Source organism: Diuraphis noxia, unplaced genomic scaffold (genome assembly GCF_037042655.1).
Source record: "Diuraphis noxia isolate RWA-SAM2 unplaced genomic scaffold, SU_Dnox_SAM2 contig0003, whole genome shotgun sequence".
Lineage (NCBI taxonomy): Eukaryota > Metazoa > Arthropoda > Insecta > Hemiptera > Aphididae > Diuraphis > Diuraphis noxia.
This window is the reverse complement of record NW_028301713.1, coordinates 43,036,866-43,064,299: the sequence shown is the minus strand read 5'-3', so window position 1 is coordinate 43,064,299 and position 27,434 is coordinate 43,036,866. Positions and strand designations below refer to the sequence as shown.

At 30.9% G+C, this 27,434-nt stretch overlaps 1 protein-coding gene across 1 annotated transcript; it reads right to left on the bottom strand.

The window, feature by feature from the left end:
• On the bottom strand, positions 1-27,434 carry LOC107162412 (uncharacterized). The gene is made up of 3 exons (XM_089224091.1): positions 26,448-27,434; positions 12,143-12,315; positions 1-1,084 (listed from the first exon to the last, which is right to left on the bottom strand). The coding sequence occupies exons 1-3, from the start codon at positions 27,070-27,072 to the stop codon at positions 818-820; spliced, it is 1,065 nt and encodes a 354-aa protein (XP_089080217.1). The 5' UTR covers positions 27,073-27,434; the 3' UTR covers positions 1-817.

Below are 27,434 nucleotides of genomic sequence, written 5' to 3'. Positions count from 1 at the left end.
TTTTAAATTAAGGAAATTATTATTATGATTTTTTTTAAAAATTTTTATCATTATTATTCGAATAAAACATTAAACAATGATGCATTTTATTCAGTTATAACACATAATATGTATTAAAGTTAACAATTATTGAACGCATTTTCTGTCTTATATGCACATCGGCGTGAGAAGACGATTGTACAACGGCCATTTTTTTTTTTGTACACAAGCATTTTATACATTAACATTAATTTGCTTTATCCTGACGACAATAATAGTTTTAATAATAATAATAATACATGTTATGTAATAATATATAATATTTATTCTAATTAGCCTACAAATGAAAATATCATTTTATTAGTCTTTTGTACATTATACAATAATAATAATAATAATAATAATAATTAAAAACTGCGAGTTATTTGTATTTATATATTATGAATATATATATACTCACTACAAATATGTTATTTACACGCTGACATTTTACATATTTAACCTTCGATTATTTACAGCGTTCCATTTAATATAAAATATAATACATTATGTATTTATATGTACCACAAGAGAGGATTAAAAACAACGACGTACACAAAATGACTAGAAAAATGGACAGTTTCCATTTTTGTGCGTACAAGATGGACAATAATAATTGAACAAAATTATAATACACTTATGTATGTACATTATACATCCGGTTATGTTTTATATAACCAACACCAATGGGCTGCGCAGATGGCGATCGCATTGGACACGTGACACTATGCGGCTGAGGTATCGCTTGGTCCAGTGATGATACCTCTGTCGGTACATCATTCACGAATTCGCACATCATTCATACGTCACTGTCCGCTTCGGAGCTGTATCCGTCGTAGTGCATTGTCCCGTCGTCCCTGTGCTGCGCCGATTGCGGTGAACCCTCGCCGTAGTGGTGCATTTCGCTGTCCGATCCGCTGTTCTGGGTCTCCTGCTTCCACTTGTTGACGTGATGCGAATTCTTCGAGCCACCACCGCCGCCAGATTGTTGTTGCTGCACTTTGGCCTCTTCTTCCTGTTGCATCCTCTTGTGTTTTGTGCGCCTGTTTTGGAACCAAACTTTGACCTGAGAACAGAAATGACGTGGTTATTATATAACATATAATAGCACTGCACAGCAGGTATAGTATACATTAGTACAACGTTGTATAAACTATTATAACAGTAGTTCTCGTAACCTTTTTTTTTTAACTAAAAATTTAACTTAAATCTAAATATTTATTTAGATACTTAAATCATTAAGACTAATTATTATACATACAATAATCAGTAAGACAGTGTTATGTACAATTATGAATAACTCAATAACCAATAATACAATATTTAGGAAAGTTTCCTTTTTTACACGCGTTTGAACATACAACACAGCTAAAGTGAGCTCTTATAGCCCGGTATATTCTCAGACAATTTGAACGTATTATTTTTAATGTAATTTATTGCTATTACTGTTAATTCTATGACGTTCGCAGACTGTAGTTAGGTTAGGTATATTCAATACACGAGTAATGATAAATTATTATTGTATTATATACTTATAGGTATTATATATTATATATTTCGCATAAAGACGAGTCACGCGTTGTATAATAATATTATAGTATAATATGTTTAATGCTCAATATTGCAGTATAATACTAAACGATTATTGTACCGTGATTAAAATACATAGGTACGTACGCATAATATTAGATAAACATCGTATATCTATAGACTATAATAAATGTACAATTTAAAACTTCTTACCTAGTTCATGTAATAGGTATAAATAATACGTAAATACCACTCTAGTATAAATCGAGTTCACACAGACTTGAAGCCCGTAGGAAATCAATGCATAATATGATTATGGATGGTCGACTTCGAGTGATAGAAAATTCGTCTTGTATATAATATTATGTATTACTGCTTAGTGCACATTATGTATAATATATGAAGAATGTATAGATTGATATAATATTGCATAATACCTACACTATACGTCTATACGATTACAGTATATTTAAGTAAAATATTTTGACGTTAATACATAATATAAATTATAAAAACATATAATTTTTTAATATAACTCCTGATTTCACTAAAATATAATATTTTATAAATATCTGTGTATGCCACTGCAGTATAATATACAATATACGTTTAAAATAATATTATACATCAACGTTCCTGCAGCCACAACAGGGACTAGAGCCTAAAAAAGATACGTGCTTAATATAATATAACTGGTATATGTATATATTATAAAAGGTTTAAAAAAAAAAAATTAATTAAATAAAACGAAAAAAGCGGCTGTGGTGACGACTCTAGCTACTGTTTGTTATTGTTTCAAAGCCCGAGACAAAAAATCGGTTTATACATAGGTATACCTACGACAAATACCTCTATATACAAACATATGCATGTAATAATATCAATATACGATTATCTATATTCATATAAATATAATATCGTACTTGGGGGATATATTATTATATTCGAATACACGGCCGTGATGATATAATATGCGAGTTCGACGAATTGATGTGGATAGGTCGGTCGAATGTGGGGGTGAAATAAACATAAGGGGGCTGGGGGCTGTTTACTCAGTGGATGATTGCCGGATAATCTGCAATACGCGCGCAAACAGTACGTGACGAAAAATGGATCTCGGGCGATTTCATTTCCGAGTAAAATATCGCTGAGGAAAATAAAAATAATATAATATAGTAGGTACATCATACTGCAGCGTCACACGCCATACGATTTACGGAAGGGCTAAAAATATACAAACACATACACACTAGCACGCTCACGCCCAAAAGCACCCGTCGAAAGATGGCCGATTTATAAAACGATTGAAAAATAATATTTGCGCTGCTATAATACACATTTATATTATATAGTCGGAAGGTGGTAGCTCGGCACTACCCACATCGATAGTGAGTGAGAGAAACACATCGCCAAAAGGGGTCAGCCTTTCCAATCTGCAACTATATATATGTGTGTGTAAAAGTAAGGGTGAGTCCCACCCTATAATATTATATTATATCATAGATGAAAGTTATATTATATACCATATTTATTATTTACGTTATTCGCGCAAATCGTATTATATTAAACCGGTGTTTACGTATACCTACACTGCCTATAGATTAAGCTGCATCAGGAATCTCCAACCTTTTTTACTCAAAAACTATATAAAAATTAAAAACTATACGGGCTAAAATATTTGTCAACGCATTTAGAATTTTCAGTGGTTGAAATTCAAGAAATATAACATTATAAATACAATAAATACAATAAATTAGTGTAAGTTTTTAATGATTGTCGTTGTTGTTTATAATACATAGAATAGATAATAGAGAAATATAAATACTTTTATATTTAAGGTACTAGTGTATTTTATATTATTTTCATTTATTGTAGTTATGTATATTGAACAGAGAAGTGTAATCAAAATAATAGTAATTTAATTAGATCATTTTTGAATTATTCGCTAAAACTTTTCCGCCGATTGGATGTGGCCTGCAGACCGCATCATAGTTTGAAGATTCTTTGGGTTTTAAAGTCGTCATTAAACTACAGACTATTATTGTTACTGTTAATTTATTGAATTATCATTTTTCTGACCCATAATTCATGTTTCCATGACAGACCTCCTGATTGCATTGTACCTATAATACATATACGCCGACACCGCACCGATTATAATTACTGCGGGGAATTAAACATTATTTCTAAACGTTGCCGTACGTAACTAAACTTTGGTCGGGTTTATGCAATATTATTATATGCAAATAATCGCAAGGAAATCAATTTTGCATGGGCGATAAACAAAAAAAAAACAGAAATTAAATAACGACTCAAGGTTAAACATTATTTAAGTGTAATTATATATTATATTGTCTACCGCAGCAATCAAGAAAAAAAATACAGTAAATTATCATCATTTGTTTTTCGGTTTAATTGTAATAATTATATCACACAGACGTTTTTCTCTAATAAATTAATAGTTTTCGACTTGAGAAACTTTATCTAGCGCCGTATTCATACATAGTGTAATTATAGAGATTTAAATTTATTATCCCTTGCATAATTAACTACGCCAATTGCTTGTAAAGCGAATTCTATGTTAATTATAATTACTTTATTTAACGTGCTTATTGCGCTTATATACATATCGCGAATATTGTTTTCTACGATTGCTGCAGCATAAATTATATTGTATATATTATGTAGTATATATACATACCATCTATATATACGCGCTGTAATATGTTTGAACGTTTCATTAAATTATTTTACAACGTTCATAAAAATATTTATTATTCTCAATTAGAACCATCTTCCGGTTTAACTATACACAGATAAGTAAATCGTAATACATAACGCTTTATGCCTAATAATGGTCTTTTGGGGGTGTACGTTTACAATAAAGCCAACCGGAGTTCGCAATAAAAATACGATTAACGAATATTACTGTTTGATAGTTATGTATACTATAATTGCGTATATGAAGATGAAGGAGTGCAGCAGACTAGAAATCTTTCAATCGCTATTTGAGACTTAATGACCAACTAGAGAAAAATGTTTTATAAATTAAACGAAAATGTGGAATTTTTTACTATAAGAGAGAGAGCAACACAATTAAAAAAAAAAAAAAAAACTAAGGTTAAGCTCCTTGAAGATCGATTGGACACTTTGTTTTTCTTATTTATGCAGGGATAAATATGAATCATTTGACATTTGTCAAAAAGAATAACTACTTTCTATGCAAACGCGGTAAGGGCAATTTCTTTTTATTTTATTTATAACGGTTGATTACCCCTTTTGCGTCTTCCAACCCCATCCAGTAAAAGTCCGGAGAATTATTCGTTGTGACGGCAACAATGACGATGATAAATACGAGTCGTTTTGGGTCGCGGCGAAAAAAGCTATAGACGATACAGTATATTATATACGGCGACGACTATATACGAGCTTATATTATATACGAACGATGGCAATTTCCTTTTTCCGAGTAGTATACCCGAAACCACTGCTGCCGTTGTCATCATGCTATGCGTATGACAGCAGGACGTTTTTAAATCGACCCCCGCCTCCAACCTTTTCCTCCATAAGGTGAACACTACGACGGCAATCAAATATCTGTTTTCTCGAGTATTATTTATTTTTATTTTACTTCCTTCGGATTTATGGCCGTTTCCCGGTAGCGCATCAAAATATGTTACGTGACACAATATAAAATTATATTATATATCAAACATATAGCCGCCGAGGCTCCGAGACAACAATTTCAAATAATATGATATACAATATTGTCGTAAAACCACCCGTAGTGGAAAGCGCCGAATTATACTTACATCTATATTATAATATATGAGTAGTGTGTGTGACTAGTGTGAGTGAGTGTGTATGTAGTACAGTTATTGTGTGTACAGAGTGATTAATCAATCATGATCAACCCCAATTTATCTTCAAGTACTAAAAAAATTATTTGGATTTTGATTTTCATGATTTATAAGTATATATTATATTATACTTAGGACTATATTTTCAAATAGTTAGATTTTTTACCCAATAACATTGTACCAGTACCACTATTAAATCGAATAAAAAATCTGAGTGTTTAAAAAATATGATTGAATAATAAAAGTGGAATGAACACGCTTTTGTAATTATAATTTTTTTACGCCTGATTTTTTACTGGTATTTAAAGAGCGAGTGAATCTGTATCCAATAAATTCATATAAACTTTGTAGTATGATACATTTAATATTATTATTGTAATAAATTATAATATCACTATATATATAGTATATAGTACCTATATACATATAAATCATATAATATACGTGATGTAAACATAAAACATTGTTATCTCATCTGTAAAAACGTATATGAACAGTGCTCGAATTACGTATTTACAGTGTTTACACACACATAGTAGGGATATATAAAAAACAATTTTCGGAAAAAGCAGTACACGACACGTTTTCCTATTAAACTTTTCTGACTGGTGATGTTTGCCGGAGATTTTCTGCAGTACCTATATGTGATTTAATATTATAATAAAATGTGTGACACGCACCAAAACACACATCACATGATCACATGTAGTCATATGAGTACAGATGTTTTTTTTTCTTACGAGTAGATTTTTATTTTTTTAAATCGTTTATGTATGTTACATTATTACCTAACACCGTTTTTTACTTTATAGAATTGTGTTTGTTACATGTATCAAATAAGTATATAAGAAGTCATCAACTATCGTACGTGGAGAGGGATTGACACTGTAGGTATTCTACTTTTGCGCACTATTTATGATACGGTAAGTACGTTGTAGTTGTGGTGACTTGATGATTAGAATTGCGTCCATTTTTAAATTGGGTGTTTTGGCTATTTAAATTGTATATTTTGTATGCATGGTGTAAAATTCCCTGTAATCAGGTATGAGTGATTAACAATATGCACGGTCATTATACGAGTATTTGTCAATATATCGTAATCTAATAAGATTGCCATCTTATTAAATCTATTCATTTTATTTTAAAAATGTATTGAAGTAGAGTAATATCGAGAGTTATTATACTGTTATGGTAAAATAATGATTAGCTGTAGCACATTTCACGCATGTGATTTACAATTTTTAATTATTGGGAACAACAATTTTCCTAGTGTCAAGCTTTTTGAATATACAATAAGAATTTTATGATAATATGAAAACCTCTGGAAACTCGATTGCTGTAGTAATTTAAACTTTTTCGGATACGAAACTATCGATATAATGACAATGATAACGATGATAACAATAATAATAATAAGACGGATATACATCACATTATGATATATCATTAAGAATTTTAGATCAAATGACCCATGGTAGTTGGCATTTATTCACCCTACGCCGCGTGCACGATTTCTGAATAATGACATACATATTCTGGGCTATGCGCATATTATGTACACTATTATACATATATAGCAGTAGCTCGCGTTCGCTTATTATCAAAAGACATATAAAACAAGCTCAGTTTTCCACTACATTAAACGCCGATGACGTGCGCCAAGCCCTTCGATCGCATTCCCTCCAACCCCAACAACCCCCAGAACCGTTTATACCATAGCATCATTTCGCCAACCCCGGGGGAACGTTTTTCGTGCACAACGTTAGATGTACGCGCTATATTACCGTCGTTATATTATTATTACGATGCGCGAATTATGTTCTAAGTTATTGTTGGGAGGAATACATGCATACAAATGTATATATACAACATTGTGTCCCCTAGCTCGTATATGTACCAATGCTCATATCAGTGTGATATTATAATGACATCAAGTAAAACGATAAAAGCTGTTCATATGTGAAGTAGTGGTGGACGGTGGTGGTTGAATCGTTTCAGAGTTCAAAATGGCCGTTGAACACGACGGTATTATAATATTATGTGAATATAGTGTAATTTCGATTTAGATATAGAAAAATCATTTGCTTGAATGATTTCAGAAGAACATGAAATCAAGAACCTTGAACTCTAAATATAGTCTAAGTATAATATGTATGACAATTCCATAAATAATAATATGAAATGTGAATAAATATCTAGGATATATCAATAGACTGTTTAAAAATATCTATCTGATGTCTATATTTATTTTATGTTTATGATGATGTGGGAATTAGCATTTTTTCTAGGACGGCACATGTTCTATATTGCATTGCGGAGACATAGTATTTATATCTTACTTACATATACCTACAAAGTTTAATCAGCGTGATGGCAATAATTAATAAGTGGTAATATTTCAATTTTATCCGTGTATAAAAAATAATATTAATGAACAAATTAACATGCCCGCATAGTTTTGTCTAATTTATATGATGTATAATTATCATTCAACAAGCTTATACCCGTGGATATTGATCCACGAATATAACTAACTAGATATTAACGTTCAAACAAATCTATTTATTTGAAAGTTTGAAAATACCTACATCACTGCTTTGATTTAATTATTGAAAAAATGTAACGTATAAAATATGTATTATAAACATAAAGTATTTACATGTATAAATAAGTACTTAGTACTGAAATTTCTCGGATGAGTAGGTGGAATGTATAGTTTTTACATATTATTGTATAACAATCAGTACATATATGTAGGCATGTTTACCTTTAACAAAGAATACCAAAAAAGTTGCAAAACTTTTGTCAGAGCATAACGGTATAGCTAGGTATATATGATATAATTTTAATATAACTACCAAGCCGTTGGCGTAGTGGTAATAAATTAATATAAAACACATTTGAAAAAAAACACCAATTCGCATTGTCGATGTGCATGCGAGTCATAAATTCTATTCATATAAAATAATTATTTTCAAAGAATCATATTATTACTATTATATGTACAGCAAACGTACGCATAGCAATAATATGCGAGCATAAATTATACATTTAATATACAAACAGGTCACAGATATACGGACAAACGAAAATTAGTGCCAAAATAACACGCGTCGTGCCATCGCTGGTGGAGTATTTGATTCCGGTCTCGGGTTTTGTTAACTAATATTATATATAATAGTAATAAAACATTAATATAATATATTATAATATGAGCGGAGACTTCTGTATCAGTGCAGTGTGGCGATTGTTTTAAATATACAACGTCCATTAAATGAGGGTACCTATAATAAGGATTAATATTGTGTTTCACAAGTATGTATAAGTCGTACAATTAATATTTGATTTGATTTTATAGTTTCTGTCTGCAGCTATATTGTATAGTGTGTGCGTCACTGCAGAGATAAATCCTCGTTAAAAGTGGTTGGAATATATATTGTTACATTATGCGCATCTCGTCATGCATTATTATATTATTACCTATATGTATATAATACAAGTATATTATGTTAAAACATTACGTGTAAAACGCAACACAAATTTACACACAATATATAATATTATATATATACGGTCGTGGCCGTACGTCCTTTGGGAGTGAGCGAGATAAATCGTTTCGCGTTAATAAAACGCCGTTTGGTGCTATCGAGTGCGTAAAAAAAATTTAACGACGCCTCTTATTATTATAATTTGCCCTCGCGAAATGACTACCGTTTTGGGGTGCATATATATGGTACGTAGCTCCGTCATTGGTCGAAACGGTCCCAGAAGGGCACTCGAAAAATATTCCCCTCGTTACGCACACGTATATATATATATATATATATATATATATATATATAACCATAAGTAGGTACGCGTCCCCTCCGCGGGCCGAAAAGAATAACAACTAATTTACACGAGTGTTATTTTATACGCGATCGTATTGTGTATAACTGTATAAGACAATCCAATTGGATTACGCGTAAAGGGGTGATGGTTATAGCCTTATAGGTTAGGGAGTTTGTATTTTTATTTTTTTTTTGTCCAGCTAAAGTTTTTGTTTGTAATGGACGTGCGTACAGGGTGTTTACTATAATATAATTTTAAAAGATATATAAAAAAGTACACCTATACATAATAGTATATAATAACACTACCATATTATATCCATGAATAATAACAGAAAATATTGTTTCATATATAGGTAATATTATAAAATACATTATATTGTGCGAGTAAATTGCCTTCATTGGTTACATTGCAAGATAATATATATCACATATACCGATATACCAATACCTAATTACCCGCAACAAAATACCGTTGAATAAGAAATCGGCTTAAGAGGACGTTACACCCGCTGTGTTGTCTCCGTCTTACAAGTGCGTAACATAGCAAAATCTGTTTAGCGCGGGACTACTGTTCTCCCTCAATATTTATAATAGAATTTTCAAAATTTCACAACGCATAGGTAAAAACTTTATCTGTGTCAAAGCGCCATTATTTTTTTGATAGCACAAACCAATTATTTTAAGTAATTTAATGAAAAAATAAATGTATTTTCTTAAGATTATAACTTTAATTATATTTATGTTATCAAAAAAATAACGATGCTATGACACAGATAAAGTTCTTACCTATGCGTTGTGAAATTTTGAAAATTCTATTATAAATATTGAGGGAGAACAGTTGTCCCGCGCTAAACAGATTTTGCTATGTTATACCGTTTGTAAGACGGAGACAACACATGCGGGTGTGGCGTCCTCTTAACATAATATTGCCTCTAAACGCGCCGTACATAATATATATAATGTAATCATCATCAACGAGCTAAAGTCTGATCTCTATTGCGGGTAATCAAATTTATAATAAATAATTTTATAGTGTTTCTTTTTTTATTATTTTCAGAACGTATTTCTGGCATCCGATAATTATGCGTTTTATCAATAGCTATAGACTATAATACGTCGATACTTTAATATATAATACATAAGAATACTATGCGATAAACATACGAGATTAGTGGGGTACTTAGAGCATGATGATGGTAAATATTATGTATATAATGAATATAAGTAAACATTTAATTAGGCAACATCCAATTTAGATTTTATGGTCCACTTTTTTATGATGACATATTACATTACACTAAAATGAAAAAATGTTCTAACATTTTGTAACCAATTAGTACAGTTGTATTAAAGAGATAAAAAAAAATCATATACGATTTAATTACAGATGATTGGCCATAATAACGCGGTAATTATGTATAATATATATTTATTATCTTATATTATTACATGTACCTACTATGGGTCCGTGTAGACGTAACAAGGTTTATATATAGCCGGCAAAAATGATTAAAAACGCATTTTCATTTCGAGAACAATTTTATCTAAACCGTTATTTAACAATGCTGTTTAACACCCTCTTGTCAAACAACAAGTGACGAGAGTGGAAGCGGAATGGCGGCCATTATGATTTCTTTTCATCCCTCCGCACGATTAGCGAGTAGGTACCCGTTTAATCTGACTCCCATAATAATATATTATATCCGTCGCAAATATTTATAATCCTTTCAAAAGGTTAACTGGAAAACGACGCTGCTGGTATAATGCTATTATATGATATAAATATAATAAGTGTGAGTGTGATGTGTGAATATACGTACGCGAGTAGATGTTTTAATGCCTAAACTTCTAGATGATGTGTTTTTTTCAATAAGTATTTTTTTTTATTGCGCATTTTGCTTTATATGAAAAATATTATATTCGCATCGTAGTCGTGTTGACAACAGACAATGATCACCGACATCGGAGTGGTATCAAAACATTATCTCCCATTGTACACGCTTAACGTCAAAAAATAATAATATAACGACCCATCAACTAATTTCAGACGTACACAATCCGATTAAACATAATAGCAGAGGGTACACAATTCACATATTATGTATTTAATATTTATATATAGCATATAGAATATAAATCTATGTGGTGCGGGTGGATAAGTCATAATAATAATATAGTACCTACCTATAATTTATTTTACTTATATTTAATTAATAATATAAAATAACAGTATTGTTGTATAGAAAAGAATTTAAATATTATATTATACTACAATACCTATATAATATATTTTGTACCTATATTACCTATATGAATTATATTCATATATTTTTTCGACACAAAATTTAAATATTGTAAATACGATATTGTACCTATATGACCTACATCATATAAATTGGCTATTGTAAATTCAATAAGATGAGATTGATGAAAAGGATAAAATATTTATCAGGTAACGGAAAAACGATTTTAATATTTTGATGAAATAACACGTTATATATTTATATACAAAATAATTACTAAAATGACGATGAGAAATCTAAATAAATTATCTTTTCTGTAACTATATTATAATCTGTGTATTTAAAAATAAACAGACAACGTCAAAATACAACATGACAGCTCACCGAAAACAAAATTAAAATGTCTACGGTTGTCAGACAAATAATAAAATATAATTAGGTATATCAACGAATACCAAAAATTATAAAACAAATAGCGCATCAGTATAGATATACGAGAGATGGCTCGACCTCGACTTATGAAAAAAAATGTGTGGTATTAAATACAGGTATCTATAGGTTATAATTATAATAGGTAATTTTTAATTTTTAATTAGTAAAAATATGCTTATTGTAATGAATAGTTTAATATATTATACAAACATATAATGACACTCACCTGTGTTTCGGTTAAACTCAGCGATTGGGCCAACTGTTTTCTTTCGGCGCCAACGACGTAATGGTTTTTCTCAAAAGCGTGTTCCAATTTAAGTAGTTGACTGGGGCTGAAAGCGGTCCTTATTCTTTTGGGTTTTCTGAAGGGTTGTAATAAAAATCCTGGTATGTCTGGACCTGTTACAAGGAAATAAAAAAAAAGGTTTAATTTAGTATTCGTAGAAAGAATAATAAGCGGAATCAGTTTGCTAGACGCGTTTATCATAATAATAGTAATAATATTATTATTATATTATGTGGCTGCAGTGTTGTTTGTTTGTAGGATATTACGCTTTGCTTTTATAACACCATTTCCCGACGACCGACAGAACACAGTTGCATAAAATTGTTATTAATGGTTGTTAAGATAATCGGATGTCAGGAGCGTATAAGGATTGTGTCACGAAGACGACACGGCATGGGGTCAATACCGAAAATCCTTGCGCCTGATAACATTGTACCCACTCTAATTTGAAAGCCAACAGTGATAAAATATTCAACGGTGGTGTCAAATAAATTTATTTTCGAAACTTGTTTGGAATATATTATTATAACGAGACAGGGGCCTACGAGTCCAATATTATATCTCCCCTCCACCCACCACACTCACATATATTATATATAATATATGAACATTAATACATATGTGTGCGCGCGTGTGTGTGCGTGTGTGTTAACAGCTTCATTAGAATATACAATTGGACAATGCAGTTTGTTATATAAATTAAACATAATATATTAATCAGTGTAGGCGACTATACTTCAATAATATTGTCTTGCTATGTACCAGCAGGCTATAGGTATACCTATTATAAAGTATTCCAATCGTCGCGGTCTCCCCGCCGTTTTTCTATTAAATTGTTTTTCCTACTATCCTGCACACGGCGACTCATAGACAAATTAGATGAGTACCTACCTATCTTTTTATTTAGGCGTGCGGTAGGCATAGTTGTATACTTGTATATTCATACGTAAGCATTTAAAGTACTAATAAGTGTGTCATTATTTGAGAAAAACAGTTAAATAATATTGCAATCATTAAATGAATGAAAAGTTATTTCACATTCATATCGATCGTCTACATCAGGGGCGTACCCGTGAATTTTTCAGTTCGGTTCAAATTTTTTTAACATGTAAAAAGTATGAGTTTATGAGAGCAAGAGATCGATAAGGAGGGAATATTTTGTAGTGTTGATCGGATTATGTACCGCCAACTCTGTTAGTCAACAATATTATAGAAACAAAAGTCTTAACCTTAAGAATTTAAAATTCTTTCAGTCAATGGAGGGTAGGGTGGTCTCAGACATTCCCTCCCCCCTTGTTAACCACTGCTCTACATGATATTATTATTATTTATTATATAAATTGGTAAGATTAATAAAAATCATAGTAAAATATGTACCGAACGTAAATCGTAATTCAGCACCCAAGAATATAATAGTATCGAAATAATATTATATAATTATCTTATGTGATTTACTCGTTGGTCACGGTGTCACCATTGTTGTTAACATTTTATTACATCGTGTTCGTCTGATTTCCATAAGAATTATCGTGAAAACTGTCGGGTTATCAAGCACAGCTCGTATTCGAAATATATTCATTACTATGAGTCATTACTCACAACACATCGCTCATAACAGTCATTATACCAATTCTTATACATATTATTATAAAATCATATTCATATACACCGAACGTATTAATAATATATAATTATTATAGTTAGACATGGCCAAATCAAATCTCAAATACGAATAATAATTCATAATATGTTATGATAATTATAATATAATGAATAACTGTTTGATTACGTTTTTTATGCGGGCCGAGCATAATACAACAAAATTGTACTAACCGAACAGACCTACTGTATGTGATCAAAGTACTATACCAGAAAAGAAACATTTAAAAAAAGTGTTTGCTGTTTAGGTAAAAATAATTTTCTAGAAATATATAAAAACATTCAACAATGACCGTTTGGTAAAAACCATACAACGAATATGATATAATTTAAATAGTATGAAACACATTTGCGTATATTATAGTACTATAATTTTGAACTATTTTAGTATGAAACGATACGTAAAACACGATTGTTAAAAATTATATTATATTTAAGTAATATTAATATTATCTGTGTCGTCCGATTATTGACGGCATTCGTCGTTCGAAATAAAAAGGTTGCTTATTGTTGCTGCTGTACCTATTGTTGTATATTAGCGCGTACTATTATTTTATCGTTCACGCAACGCGTCAACGCGTCGAGTAGGAAGGTGTACCTATAGTAGGTACCTACCACACTGTGTGCACAACAATAAAAATAACGTAAAATCGTAGTAATAATGCATATTATAATACTTTACATATACCATGCGTACCTATACACGTCTTAAAGGCAACAGTTGGTAATCTAAACATAATATATACCCATAGGCTGTAGGTAATACGGATTGACCGTTTAACTCTTATTATAACAAACATTGTGCAGACGGTGCAGATAATACAATATATAATATATATTATGTAATACTACGTGTTTGGAATATTATGAAACACACGCATATTATAATCTACAATAATGCATGTTGTTATATACCTAATAATGTGCGTCTGATATACAGAAAATAATTTAAATATATTACAATGTTTTAATGTTGAATAATATAATATATTATATAGACGGTGGTAATTTTTTAACGCTGTTGATTTTAAATTTTTATTTTACAACGATTTTCACACATGATTTTATCGTTGGTGTGTAAGTCGCACGCAATAAATATCATAATTACAGGAAACAATTTGTTTTTAACCGAAAAATTACATGACGTTTTACAAACCGTGCGCATGCCTCCACTCCATCCCGCCACAAACGCTAAATCCCATATTCAAAACTATTATATTATACTCCACCTCAGAAAATTATACGACCGAAACATATTATGTATCTACACACACGCGTGCGCGCGGCTAGTCTGGTTCGGACGATTATTACCATAATTATTATATTATTCTCATTTTAGACAAACGCGTCCGGTAATTTAAACGTTAATTGCCGGTTTTTACTGTATTGTAACGAGAAACACACTAGATCACTATATATATATATCGCGTATTGTTATATAAGTGAACAGTATAATATACATAAAAATGATTATTATTTTTTTGTAATGTTATCTGGCTTAGGACTAATAAGAAGCTGTCCGTATATGTAAAATGGATTTAAAAAAAAGAAACGCTTTTGGGAAGTTTATCATTATTATTATTATTATTTTGTATCCACCTCAATTGTTTGAAATTAATTGGCACCGCCTCTACGGACGACGACGGGACCACCTATATCTTCCTACGCGAACGCGCGCGCGCAATGTACAGACACATAACTATGTATAATATACCTAATGATACATAAACAATAATCGATATAGGTTTATACAGGTGGGTCATCATGTTATGTATTGAGAAACGGGAAAAAACGACGACCGTCGCCAATAGACCTACATCATTCCATAATATTAAGTTTATCGTATATCCTATAGTCATCGAAAAAAAATATTCTGAAACCATAATTGAAATTTATTTGAAGTTTACTTGAGGAGTATTTACAATTTATTAAAATGTTTATATTGTTAAACCTCCAAAAATATTGGAACTAGTAGAACAATTGTAATACGTTAATAATATTGAACTAAAAAATGTAATTATAAAATAGAAAGAAGCCAACAGTTTATACAAGTTATTTTTAGGACAAATTCAAATATTATATGTTGTCAGAAGTTATATTTGATCATTATTACATAGGATAGTCATTAGTCGATGCGATTGGAGCAAGCGATAGGTACATATTATTATACCCTCATCATCCTCATTGTAATAAATTATAAAACAATAAAGTAATAACACGCGCATTTGGATTTTTGATGCGGTCTGCCGTGGTTAATTGCGTGGTGCAGATATACCTAGATATACACAAAAAATATCTCCATCAACAATCAACATAATAAAATACAATATAAATAATGTAGATTTAGGTGCAACGTCTGCACGGTAATTAATAATTAGAGGCGCCTGATAACGATATTTCGTCGGGTTGATAAGACAGCTGGACATGTCATCGCGTGTGTACGGCGAGCGGATAAGATCGCGGAGATAATTATACGGTTACACATACATAATATAATGATATAGGCAGCAATTTAACATACCTTCCTATTTATTATATCGAAGACGTACGCCATCTGTTGGCCGATAAATGCGTAAACCTACTTATAGGCCTCGGGTATAGGTTACCAATATATATAGTACGCGCTTACATATATTATAGGTATATCGTATATATATATATGAATACACTTAATACGTATTTACGTTTTATTATATTGTTTTGACAATGGCAATTTACATTTTGTTTTTCACTTTTGTTCCACTACTAATTTATCGCTGTTAATTAACCGTCACGCCCGCACGGCCGACCCAAAACAACCACAAGACGGCACAATTAATAACCGCGGGCCGCGCGACGTTAATTTTTTATTTATTCTTTTTTTTTCTACTTCTCTTCTCCGATAATATATACACTCCACCTCTGCCAACCCGAACACTGTCCCCCCGGGCCCGATAACGTGTATACACCAGGTATATAGGTATTAAACATAATAATGGATATACATACATACATATTATATAGCTATAATCAATATTATATAAAAGCAGTGCTGCACGAGAATTCCGAAAGCTGACCTATTGTATATTTTGTAAAATAAAACTTGTTAAACACCACCCTTAAGGCGCATTCGTATATCGTATGTGTATAATTCAGTAGCTCAACCGGTCGATAACGCGTCAAATTCGGTGGGCAAGACAAATTCTATACTGGAAACCCACGCAAGAAATTTACAAAACCGTGTTATTTTATATTTTTATGTTATTATATATAATATCGTTTATAACATGATATACATAAACATAATAAATGCGGCGTATTTCCTAATATAATAATAATACTTCACTGATTTTCAGCTGCCGGCAAACAATTATTTTCGTCAACACGATTTTAAACGCGCTCCTACCTACCAATACATATTATATATAATATGGCCGTACACTAATAGCCTAACTGGCTACTGCAAATATATAACATAATAGCTGTTAATTTATTCGATAAAAAAAAATAATAATTTAAAAACAAACTATAAAGGTTTTATGTAATACAACAATAGGTGAGTTAAAAATAAAATCAGCTATAATAATAATATATCTCATACATAATCATACTAAATATGATACAAAAACGACGGACAGAGGCATTGAAGGCGCGTATAAGGCACATATTATACTGTTGCCATACAATAAATACATATACAGGTGTAAAATGTAAAAAAATACAATCGATACAAGGTATATCATCTATAACGATCTATTGAATTTATAAATGCGGTTTGCGGCAATAGAGTGGGTATATATTATCTCAAGAAAATTGAAAATTAATGCACTGAAACGTGTTTGTAGGTATACATATATATTATATATGTATGTGTACAAAGTTGGTGAAGTGTTAACGGAGATATAATTAATAATGTTATATTTCAATGCATCATTATTTAGGCATTTGAATACGTACAAAATACTAATGACTATTAAAATTGAAAAAAAAAACGCGTGGTCTGAAGGGTTAATAGAAAGTTTTATATTTTTTTTAAATATATGTAATAAGTATATTTCATTAAAATAATACAAATATCGTTATATTTTTGATTTCGAATTTTTTGATTCACTTTGTTATTGCTGAAGAATGACATTATTTTTCAGCGTATAAACTATTGCCTATAATGTTCTGTAATGATAATTATATATATAAATGACGTAAAATATTTTAACATAATGCGTTAAATATGTGATAAAAATTACGGCTTCATATATACGAGTATATTAGTTTCAAATTAATCGCGGTTTTCAAAGAGAGTTATTTGATATACACATATTATACATGTCAACAATATGCTGTATGTGTACCCAGCAACATATACATATACTTATTTATATATTGGTATCTAATATATTGTTGTATCATGCATAATATATAAGAAATATTACAATTAGAACTATTAACTAGGTTAAGTAAACAATCATATGCAACTGCCAACTGGTAAAATACCAAAACAATTAAGTAATGGCGTAATACAATAAAAATTAGTATAATTTTAAGCTTATAGTCAGTAAGTATAATGTAACTAGGTTAAACTCAATATCGATATTACCGATAGTGTTTCGATTGTAAAATTTATATTTAAGGAATATGTGAAGACAGAAAAGGGGTCAGTATAGGCGGTAGTCGTGTGACTCGATTACCACTGACCACCAGTGTCAGAGCCAGGTGGTGATCGTGTGACTCGATCGCCACTGGACGTCAAAGTGTTCAAAAAAGTGCTAATAATTAATTTGTTCGTTTATTTGTGTACGTCAGTGATCGGCGTATACGACCAAGTGGCGCCCAACTCGTGGCTCGTGATTCTACGACCTGTGTTTGTGTGTGTGTTTGTGTATATGTGTATACACGATTTTTTTTTTGAGAATTTTTTCGTGACTTGATACCTCAACCTTTCCACAGCTTGTGTGTTATATATACCTAGACGATATTTTTGACTCAACATTTATGTGTATGTTCGCTAAATTTAGCATTTTCATGCATATATTTATGTTTTGGTACTTACCTCAAGTATTTATTTTTTTTATTACGTGTATTTATTTGGGTATTTCCCTTAGCACAATTTTCGCGAATACGAATTTTTGTGCAAAATGTAAATTCGATATTTTGACTTGATATGTACCTATTATATATTTACGCGATATTTTGACTTAGCGTGTGTGTGCATTCATACAGCATTATTGCGTATTTTTGATATTAGGTACCTACGTTACGAAGAAATACAACATTAATGTTCACATGCGTGAATGACATAACTTTAAAGGTTCGTATTTAATTTTTTAATTTTTATTATTTTTATTTTTATCACGGTAAAAAAAAAGTAATCTAAAATATTGCATTTAATTTTGAATTTTTAAATTTAAATAGAACATTAATTATACTGCTTATTATAGGAACAATTTTCAAATTACATACTATTTATTAACTAGTAACTACCTATAGGTACAAAACAGTTATATAGGTACATGTTATTTAAATTAATATTTTAAGTTACATATACACGTATAATATAAGTACGTAATGAATATGAATATAATGTCCTTATTATATTCATTTAACAAATAACAACAAATATTACTCAAAAATTGTTTTAAATATATTATTATGAATAAAAAAAAAAAGTGTGAATAAAAATAATATCTTATATTGATATATTTTATCTTTTTGCATAATATACCTTTTTATCTTTAATTCAATGATGTATTATAACTATGTTTTTTTCTGTCTATAAAAATTATTAGATTTTTAGAAATGTATAAGTTATATTTAGCTCATCAATTTACCAAAATATTTTATCTAATGGAACTTTTAACAAACTACATCATAAATAATTACACAATACTACAATAGTGCATACGTAACAATCAATAGTGTAAGATTATAGCTCAATAATACTTTTATTGACCTATAATATTTAATAATCAAAACTGCATATTATTCATTTTTCTCTAATGCTACATACTTTTTTTTTTTTTACTTTCCTGTGTTAATTATTTTATTATTGATGTTTATACTTGCGTAATTTTAAAAAGAACAAAAAATGTTATTATTATACCTTTTGGTTATTGACTTATTGCAACATATTTCTTATTTCAATATGAAACTATTAGTTCAACAAATTGTTAAATTTTAGGCGTGTCAGCAAATTGCTGTAATTACATATTTATAAGTAGGTAGGAATTATTATGTCATATAACTCTTAACTGTCACCTTTATTTTACATCTTTAACAACATTTTATTATTTGTATACAAGAATAATGTAAAATTTAACTTCTATTGAAATTTTTATATATTTTTTTTTTATTTATCATTTGTAATTACTATAATTATGTTGTCATATATTTACTTTTACCTGATTGTTGACTTGGGCTTTATACTTTTATTTATCAATTACTTGTAGAATTGAATAGGTTTAATTACAAAAGGTTTGGTATACGACAATATACAAAGAAGAGTGTATTGCGTACTTATACCACTGCGGCGCTTCATACCTACCTATTATACAAATCAACTTATCATCGGTAAATGAGTTAGTATACAAAGCATATGATGGCTATGAAAAATTATGATTTTTTAACCGATCCGCGGGCGGCAGTGGCTCGCTTGACTATACGTTTATAATAATATTATAATATATAGTAATGGGCATGTACAGTGTACTCGTATAATAATCACGTCAGCGCAGTAATTAGTAATTTGAACCTTAACGCGCGTACTTACATATATATATATATATAATATATATGTGTGTGTGTGTGTGTGTGTGTGTGTGTGTGAGTGTTTGTAATGTATATATTGTACTTACCTATATATCTAATACATGCAACATACAGTGGCTTGTTATTGGTTACTTTATAGATATTGTCTTTTTCTTTAATCGAAGTGTTGTATTAAAGCCCAAGGGAAACAGGGGACAAGTATAATAATATTTAAAATAATATATTATATTATAGGTGTATACAGGGTGATTTTTTTATCATGAACAACTCATTATTTCAAAAAGTATCAATGTTTTTTAAAATATTTTTTTACAAAGTTTCATATTGTTAAAAAAACAACGTTTTTATGAAAAAATTATATTTTTTAATATTTTTTATCCTTATAATTTTTTAAGTTTTTTACTTTTTTGAATGGCAACCTAGAGTTTTAATTTCATATTCCAAAGCAGAATATTTTTCTAAGTATTTTGATACGTAAAAATCGAATTTTGGACGAATAGTTCATGAGTTATAAGTATTTAAAGTTTAGACAAGCGGAGTAGTGGACAAACATTTTGCGGGGTAACCCCGTACCACTCCACTCCGCCAATCTAAACTTTAAATACTTATAACTCATAAACTACTCGTCCAAAATTCGATTTTTACGTATCAAAATACTTAGAAAAATATTCTGCTTTGGAATATGAAATTAAAACTCTAGGTTGCCATTCAAAAAAGTAAAAAACTTAAAAAATTATAAGGATAAAAAATATAATTTTTTTATAAAAACGTTGTTTTTTTAACAACATGAAACTTTGTAAAAAAATATTTTCAAAAACATTGATACTTTTTGAAATAATGAGTGGTTCATGATAAAAAAATCGCCCTGTATACTATACTGATATATTATATAGCTAGGTATATTATATACCTAGCAGTATAGGTTCTTTTCGTATTCGTATAATCTACATAAACTATAAAGTATATAGGTACCATGTGAAACGAAAATAGCACGTGAAGACAGTGGCGTATTTAGGAAGGGGCCCACAGGGGCCCGCCTCCTCCCCTTGGCCCGTGTAGTACATATTATAATAGTATAACACAATACTACTCAGTAATCGACACTTGTATTATACTTTAATACTTTATAATGTATGATTAAATAATGATTTGATATGAAAACCAAAATAAAAATGGTAAATTATTAATTCGCATTATTTTGCGATACCCAGTAAAATATAAATAGCAAAATATAAAATCGATAATGGATTATTGTATCTAGATTCTAGACTAGACTGTTTCTCTGGAACCGTTCGATACCGCACACGCGTTGCTCAGTTTCAGTTGCTGTTTAATTGCCGATAAAATATAATATACTAAAACGTATGATTTTGGTGTTATATCTGGTGGGCGCCTCCCTTGAGAGATTTCTGGCTACGCCACTGCGTGAAGATTGCAGTGACAAGATAAATACGACACAACAGAAATTTAGAATCAGAATGAATAATGTTATCAACGAGTACTTGGACTGGATATAAATGTATAGTTATATTATAGGTACATTTCCTGTTAATAGTGAATGATTATAACGCGTCTCCAGATTATTAAGACGTCTTGTTCTCTCCGAATTCGACAATCACAAATTGTAGTACCTAGTACCTACCTAAATGATTTATAGTAGTAAGTATAATATCATCTATACATGATGTAAGAAGGCAATATTGTCAGACCTGGCAACTTTCTGCGGAATAGAATACTTAGATTTTTTATGCAAATATGAAGATATTTTTTTTGTACCTAATTTTGTTCTCATATGGAATATAATAAAACATAATTAATTTCCAATTATAATTATTTATGTAGGTAACTTTATTTTATTATTGATTGTCTCTTCAGTCCAATAATAAAGAGAGCTATGTGTTAAAATTAATTAAAAATAAACTATAATGACCAAAATATTTAGTAAATAAATTATTGGCAATTAATAATTAAGAAAAAAAAGTTTTAGATATTCTTACGTCCAAATAATACTAATAATTTTCATAAAAATCTTTGATTTGTGATTCTATATTATTATCCTAACAAAAATATAATATTATAAGTTAAAATCCCTATTTGAAACGTTAGGTAGGGAAGTTTACATTGTTTTTATGATTACTTTAGGGGAGGGGGAATTGTCCTATAGGTTAGTATAAGTGTAGTATAAGTATACACACTACACATAACAAATTGCTAGCGTTTCTTCGAATATAATATATAGCGTGCGATTTTTCATTCAAACAAACGATTTTCAAGAATGGATGAAGAAGAACAAATTACATTGTAACAATGTTCTTACTCCTTAACATATCGTAATATGTGTGTGTAGGTGCGACACTATCACGTATTAAACCAACGAACAACAGCTTTACGAGCAGTGAGCACTGCATCATTACATATTGTTAACTTTATAACGCGTTATTATATACATATATATATTATATACCGATATTATTATTGGATACTAATTATACGCGATTATTACAATATTATTGTCACTGATGTAATTTATTTTTGAGTGTCTAAAATACATACTATTTATGTGTGTGTAACATAATGCTATACATCATTATACATATTATTAAAGTATAGACGATAATCAGTTACAGACAGGGTGTGTCGTTACTATATACACAATACATACGGTAGTGTGGTACCTACAACAATACGTATATACATGTCACGTTGTACACAAGCGTATATAACGGAAACACGATTTGTTTACTACACTACACGCAATTGTTTATAAACAACGATATTTTTTTGTAGTTCTTTGGTTTGTACCTATATATGCTAGGTATATATATATATATATATATATTCTACATAAGCGAGAAAATAATCTTACTCGCATGCGAGACAACAACATCCTCTTTAAATCTGCGCCGTCGAATTCGATGATATAATAATATATAGGATGCGATTTGGACTTATTTAAAAAACTTAGGATTTAATGGAAAAACCGTAAGTACCTATATAAGTAACCTAATAGCTATCATTCAGTCAAATTATGTACATGCAGGTACAAGTAAATATTGGGCAGTGTAAAAAATCACGTAATTGATTAAATTACTGAATATACTTGTATAATATATAGGTACTTCACATTAAAATATTGAATATACGCATATTATTATTACTCGTATGTTACGTTCCTCGTTTAGTATATAAATGTGAAGTGTTGGTCTCTATAATGATGATAATTTTGTGTTAAGACAAGATACGTATCTTACGTATCTTACCAACACTTCACATTTATATACTAAACGAGGAACGTAACATACGAGTAATAATAATATGCGTATATTCTGTACAGAATGGTATTAGGCACCTATACATGCATTGTTTGTGTGCCTATATACATAAGCGTGCGCACGGGGGAGGCAGGGGAGGCGGTTGCCTCCCCTGCGAGATTTTCCTCTACACCAAAATATTATATTATATCTACCAATTGGTGAAAATCGGGTGGGGGGATTGGAGTCTGGACCTCCTTAGCTAAAGTATTGCCTCCCCTGCCAAGAATACCTACGCACGCTTATGCCTATATATATATATATACAATAGATATGTAGTAATAGTATGATACAAAATATAATGTACTTAGTGTTTTGTACGGATAAAATTAAGCTTCCAGAGTCGAAATGATACAGTGTGCACAATTAGGTACATCCGGTATTCGTATAATCCTATATGTATATAATATGCGTAATGTGGGTATGCTGCAAATGTTTCATACGTGTATAGTTATCTGTTATTTTTCTTAAGGAATTCAAATCGACATTATTTTCAACAGTTATAACACGTATATTGTCATACAATTATTTATTATTGAGTTTTAAATTGCACACGTCGGACGAAAAACCTATAACGGGACTATCACATAATATATTGCGCAAAGCAGGGCCTAAAAAAAAAATAAACAATATGTAATATACAAAAGGTACATCAGGATGAGACCGAAATCGGACGTATATTATACATAGGTATTTACTTAACGTGCGCCGTGGGTATAGAGGACACACACTGTGACATGAATGTTGTATGGGACAGAAGTTTTATGGTTACCAGACTTTTTTCTTTTCTTTTTTTTCCATTCAAACGGGATCCGAAGAGCATATAATGTAATAATAATAGTCGTGTGTGCGCATTGCATCATAATATTCAATGACAATATAATATACCCTGGAACACCTTTTTTTCATTACATGGGTGCATGTTTTACCGCACGCCAAGAATCATTTATTTACCTACTACATGCGTGTTATTATATCGTTGCGAGTAGGTACCTACCAACTATAACATATTAACACATATAACTTATTATAGGACAAATTTTTATTGGGTCACTATTTCTTTACATGCTGCCGGCTGCCGAAACTTACACACACCACTATTGGTATTATTATATACTGCACATCCAACGCCTCCCGTCGCCTTATACATATATAGTGCTGTATAATCTATATAGGAATATACTTAGGTAGTACCGATATAAATATTATAATAGGAATTGTATTATATCACGTATATAACCGTACATCCCGTGCAGAATTTCGACCGGTACGTATCGTACACCACTGGGGGTTCTGCACCACTATTCACCTTAAGTATAAAATACGAGTATGTTACAAATTATATCTAAAGGGACGACGGTTTTATATTATATTGACCAAGTGAAATTTACCAGAAATTCAATGAGAAAAATAATAATCTTAACAGAATCATATTATTATACTTAATCAATAGAAATGGAACATGTTGCGTGTAAAAGGTACTTTTATATATCTACCTGCTTATATTGTAGGTATATTGCATAACTTATTGTCATTTTTTTTACTCATCATATTAATGTACTGGAGTTTTTAGTAAAAATAACTGTATACCGGTACCTTTTTTTTTAATTCTCAAAAATATTATTAGAATGCGTAGGTATAAATAACGTTCAGTTTAGGCCTTTTATGTACATATACCTAATGTTATATGCAGTAATGCAATGCTGTAGTATAAATAAGTTGAAATATTATAAAACTATACAAATATCGACATGATTACGTTAAATGTGTATAAATAAATTGTTGGTATTTGAAAAAAACACACAATTCGATTCAATATAGATATACAGCTTGAAATCTATAGAGGTGGTGGACCTTATATAGCGCAGAGATATCCATGACTTACAGAAACATATTATTAAAATTAAAATTAAATATTATATTATCTATTCATTTAAAATATTCATTTAAAATATATATATAAATAAATACAATAACAGTTTATTCAACTTTTTAATGCTTACATTACAAAAGGGTCGTTAGACATCTTGGTGACATTATAGGGGGTCGCGAACTCAAAAAGGTTGAGAACCGCTGGTATATACTATATAATATGTAAATAAATCGTATTATAATATTTATATATTATGTACCTATATTTATAACATGACGTGTTTCATTAAAACTTGACAATTATGCAATTAAACGGCTATATGTACTTAAAGTATAGGTATTATATTTACAGTTTACATTCCACTGAAAAGATACTTGAAATTGTGAAGTGTACCTGCAGCTATACTATAGGACATAGGTATATGTAGAATTGGATTTCATTAACTAACTTTAGATTATTTGCAGAAATTAGTGAAGTGGAAATTTATGATATTAATACCTAAATATTCATTGTGTTATATTTTAATAATAATTAAATTCCTAATTATATAATTATATATTATACCTATATACACTGCAGTCTAATATATTATAGTATAGCGCATACCTATACTATATAAGTAGGGACCAAAGTAGAGATAAAATATATAAATAGTACTCACCGCCGGGAAACCTGTGCGGAAATATCCTTCCATGTCGAGACAACAGCCATGGGTACAGAGGGTACGAGTCACGGGTGGGCTGGTGTTGCGGGTGGTGCGGATTTGGCTGAAAGTGGTGAGCTGCAGCGGCCGCGGCGGCGGCTGCGGCAAACGCGAATGGATGATGAGGATGTGGGTGAGCGGGCGGTGGTGTTAGCGGCTCGTGCACGTACTGCAACCCTTTAGCTAAGTGTCCGGCGGCTGCGGCGGCCGCAGCGGCTACGGACGATGATCCGTAACCGGCGGAGGCTGGTAGTGCTGACGGCTTGAATACCGTTGTACCGCTGGCTGCAGATGTCTGCTGCTGTTCTTGTTGCTGCTGATGTTGGTGCACGTGGTGGGATTGCTGATGCTGGTGTTGCTGATGGTGTTGTTGGTGGTGGTGATGGTGATGATGAGGCGGCGGCGATACGCTTCCCGGATTCAGCGGCGATCCGGCAGCCGAACTGCACGCCTCGCTCTCGTCGTGCGCCACCGACGAACCTTCACTCCTGGCCGGCGATCGTGAACCCGCGCCCACGATAGACTCTATGGAGAATCCGATTTTTGGTTTAACGATCATCGGCGTCGCGGCCACTTGTATCATTTTAATGAATGTGGAAACAATCGATCGTAACGATATATGATACGATATTATTAGGTAGGTAACAATATACTATGTATGGGTGCTTAACACGAAATTTTCATTTAAAAAGAAAAATCTTAAGATGAAAAAATAGAAATATGATCATTCGCGCTCCAACGACGTTCCAAGCACCGCGGGTGTCCGCTGCATTCGAGCGGGTCGTTTCGTTTACACGCACTGCACTTCGAACACGCTCGCACGCACACAGTAATACTGCGTGAAAAAAATAATAACAGTACAGACAGTACGATTGAAATAGCGAAAATAGCGACGACGGTACGCGTATGCAACGTGCGAACGACGACGGTAGACTGCTGCTGGTA

What these genes read in the sequence shown, in the direction of transcription:
- LOC107162412 (XM_089224091.1), bottom strand. Translation starts at nt 27,072, where the DNA reads ATGATACAAGTGGCCGCGACGCCGATGATCGTTAAACCAAAAATCGGA. An exon ending in TCCGCACAGGTTTCCCGGCG is followed by an intron (nt 12,316 to 26,447) that starts GTGAGTACTATT and finishes TCCTTGTAACAG; the next exon opens with GTCCAGACATACCAGGATTT. An exon ending in TGAGTTTAACCGAAACACAG is followed by an intron (nt 1,085 to 12,142) that starts GTGAGTGTCATT and finishes TTCTGTTCTCAG; the next exon opens with GTCAAAGTTTGGTTCCAAAA.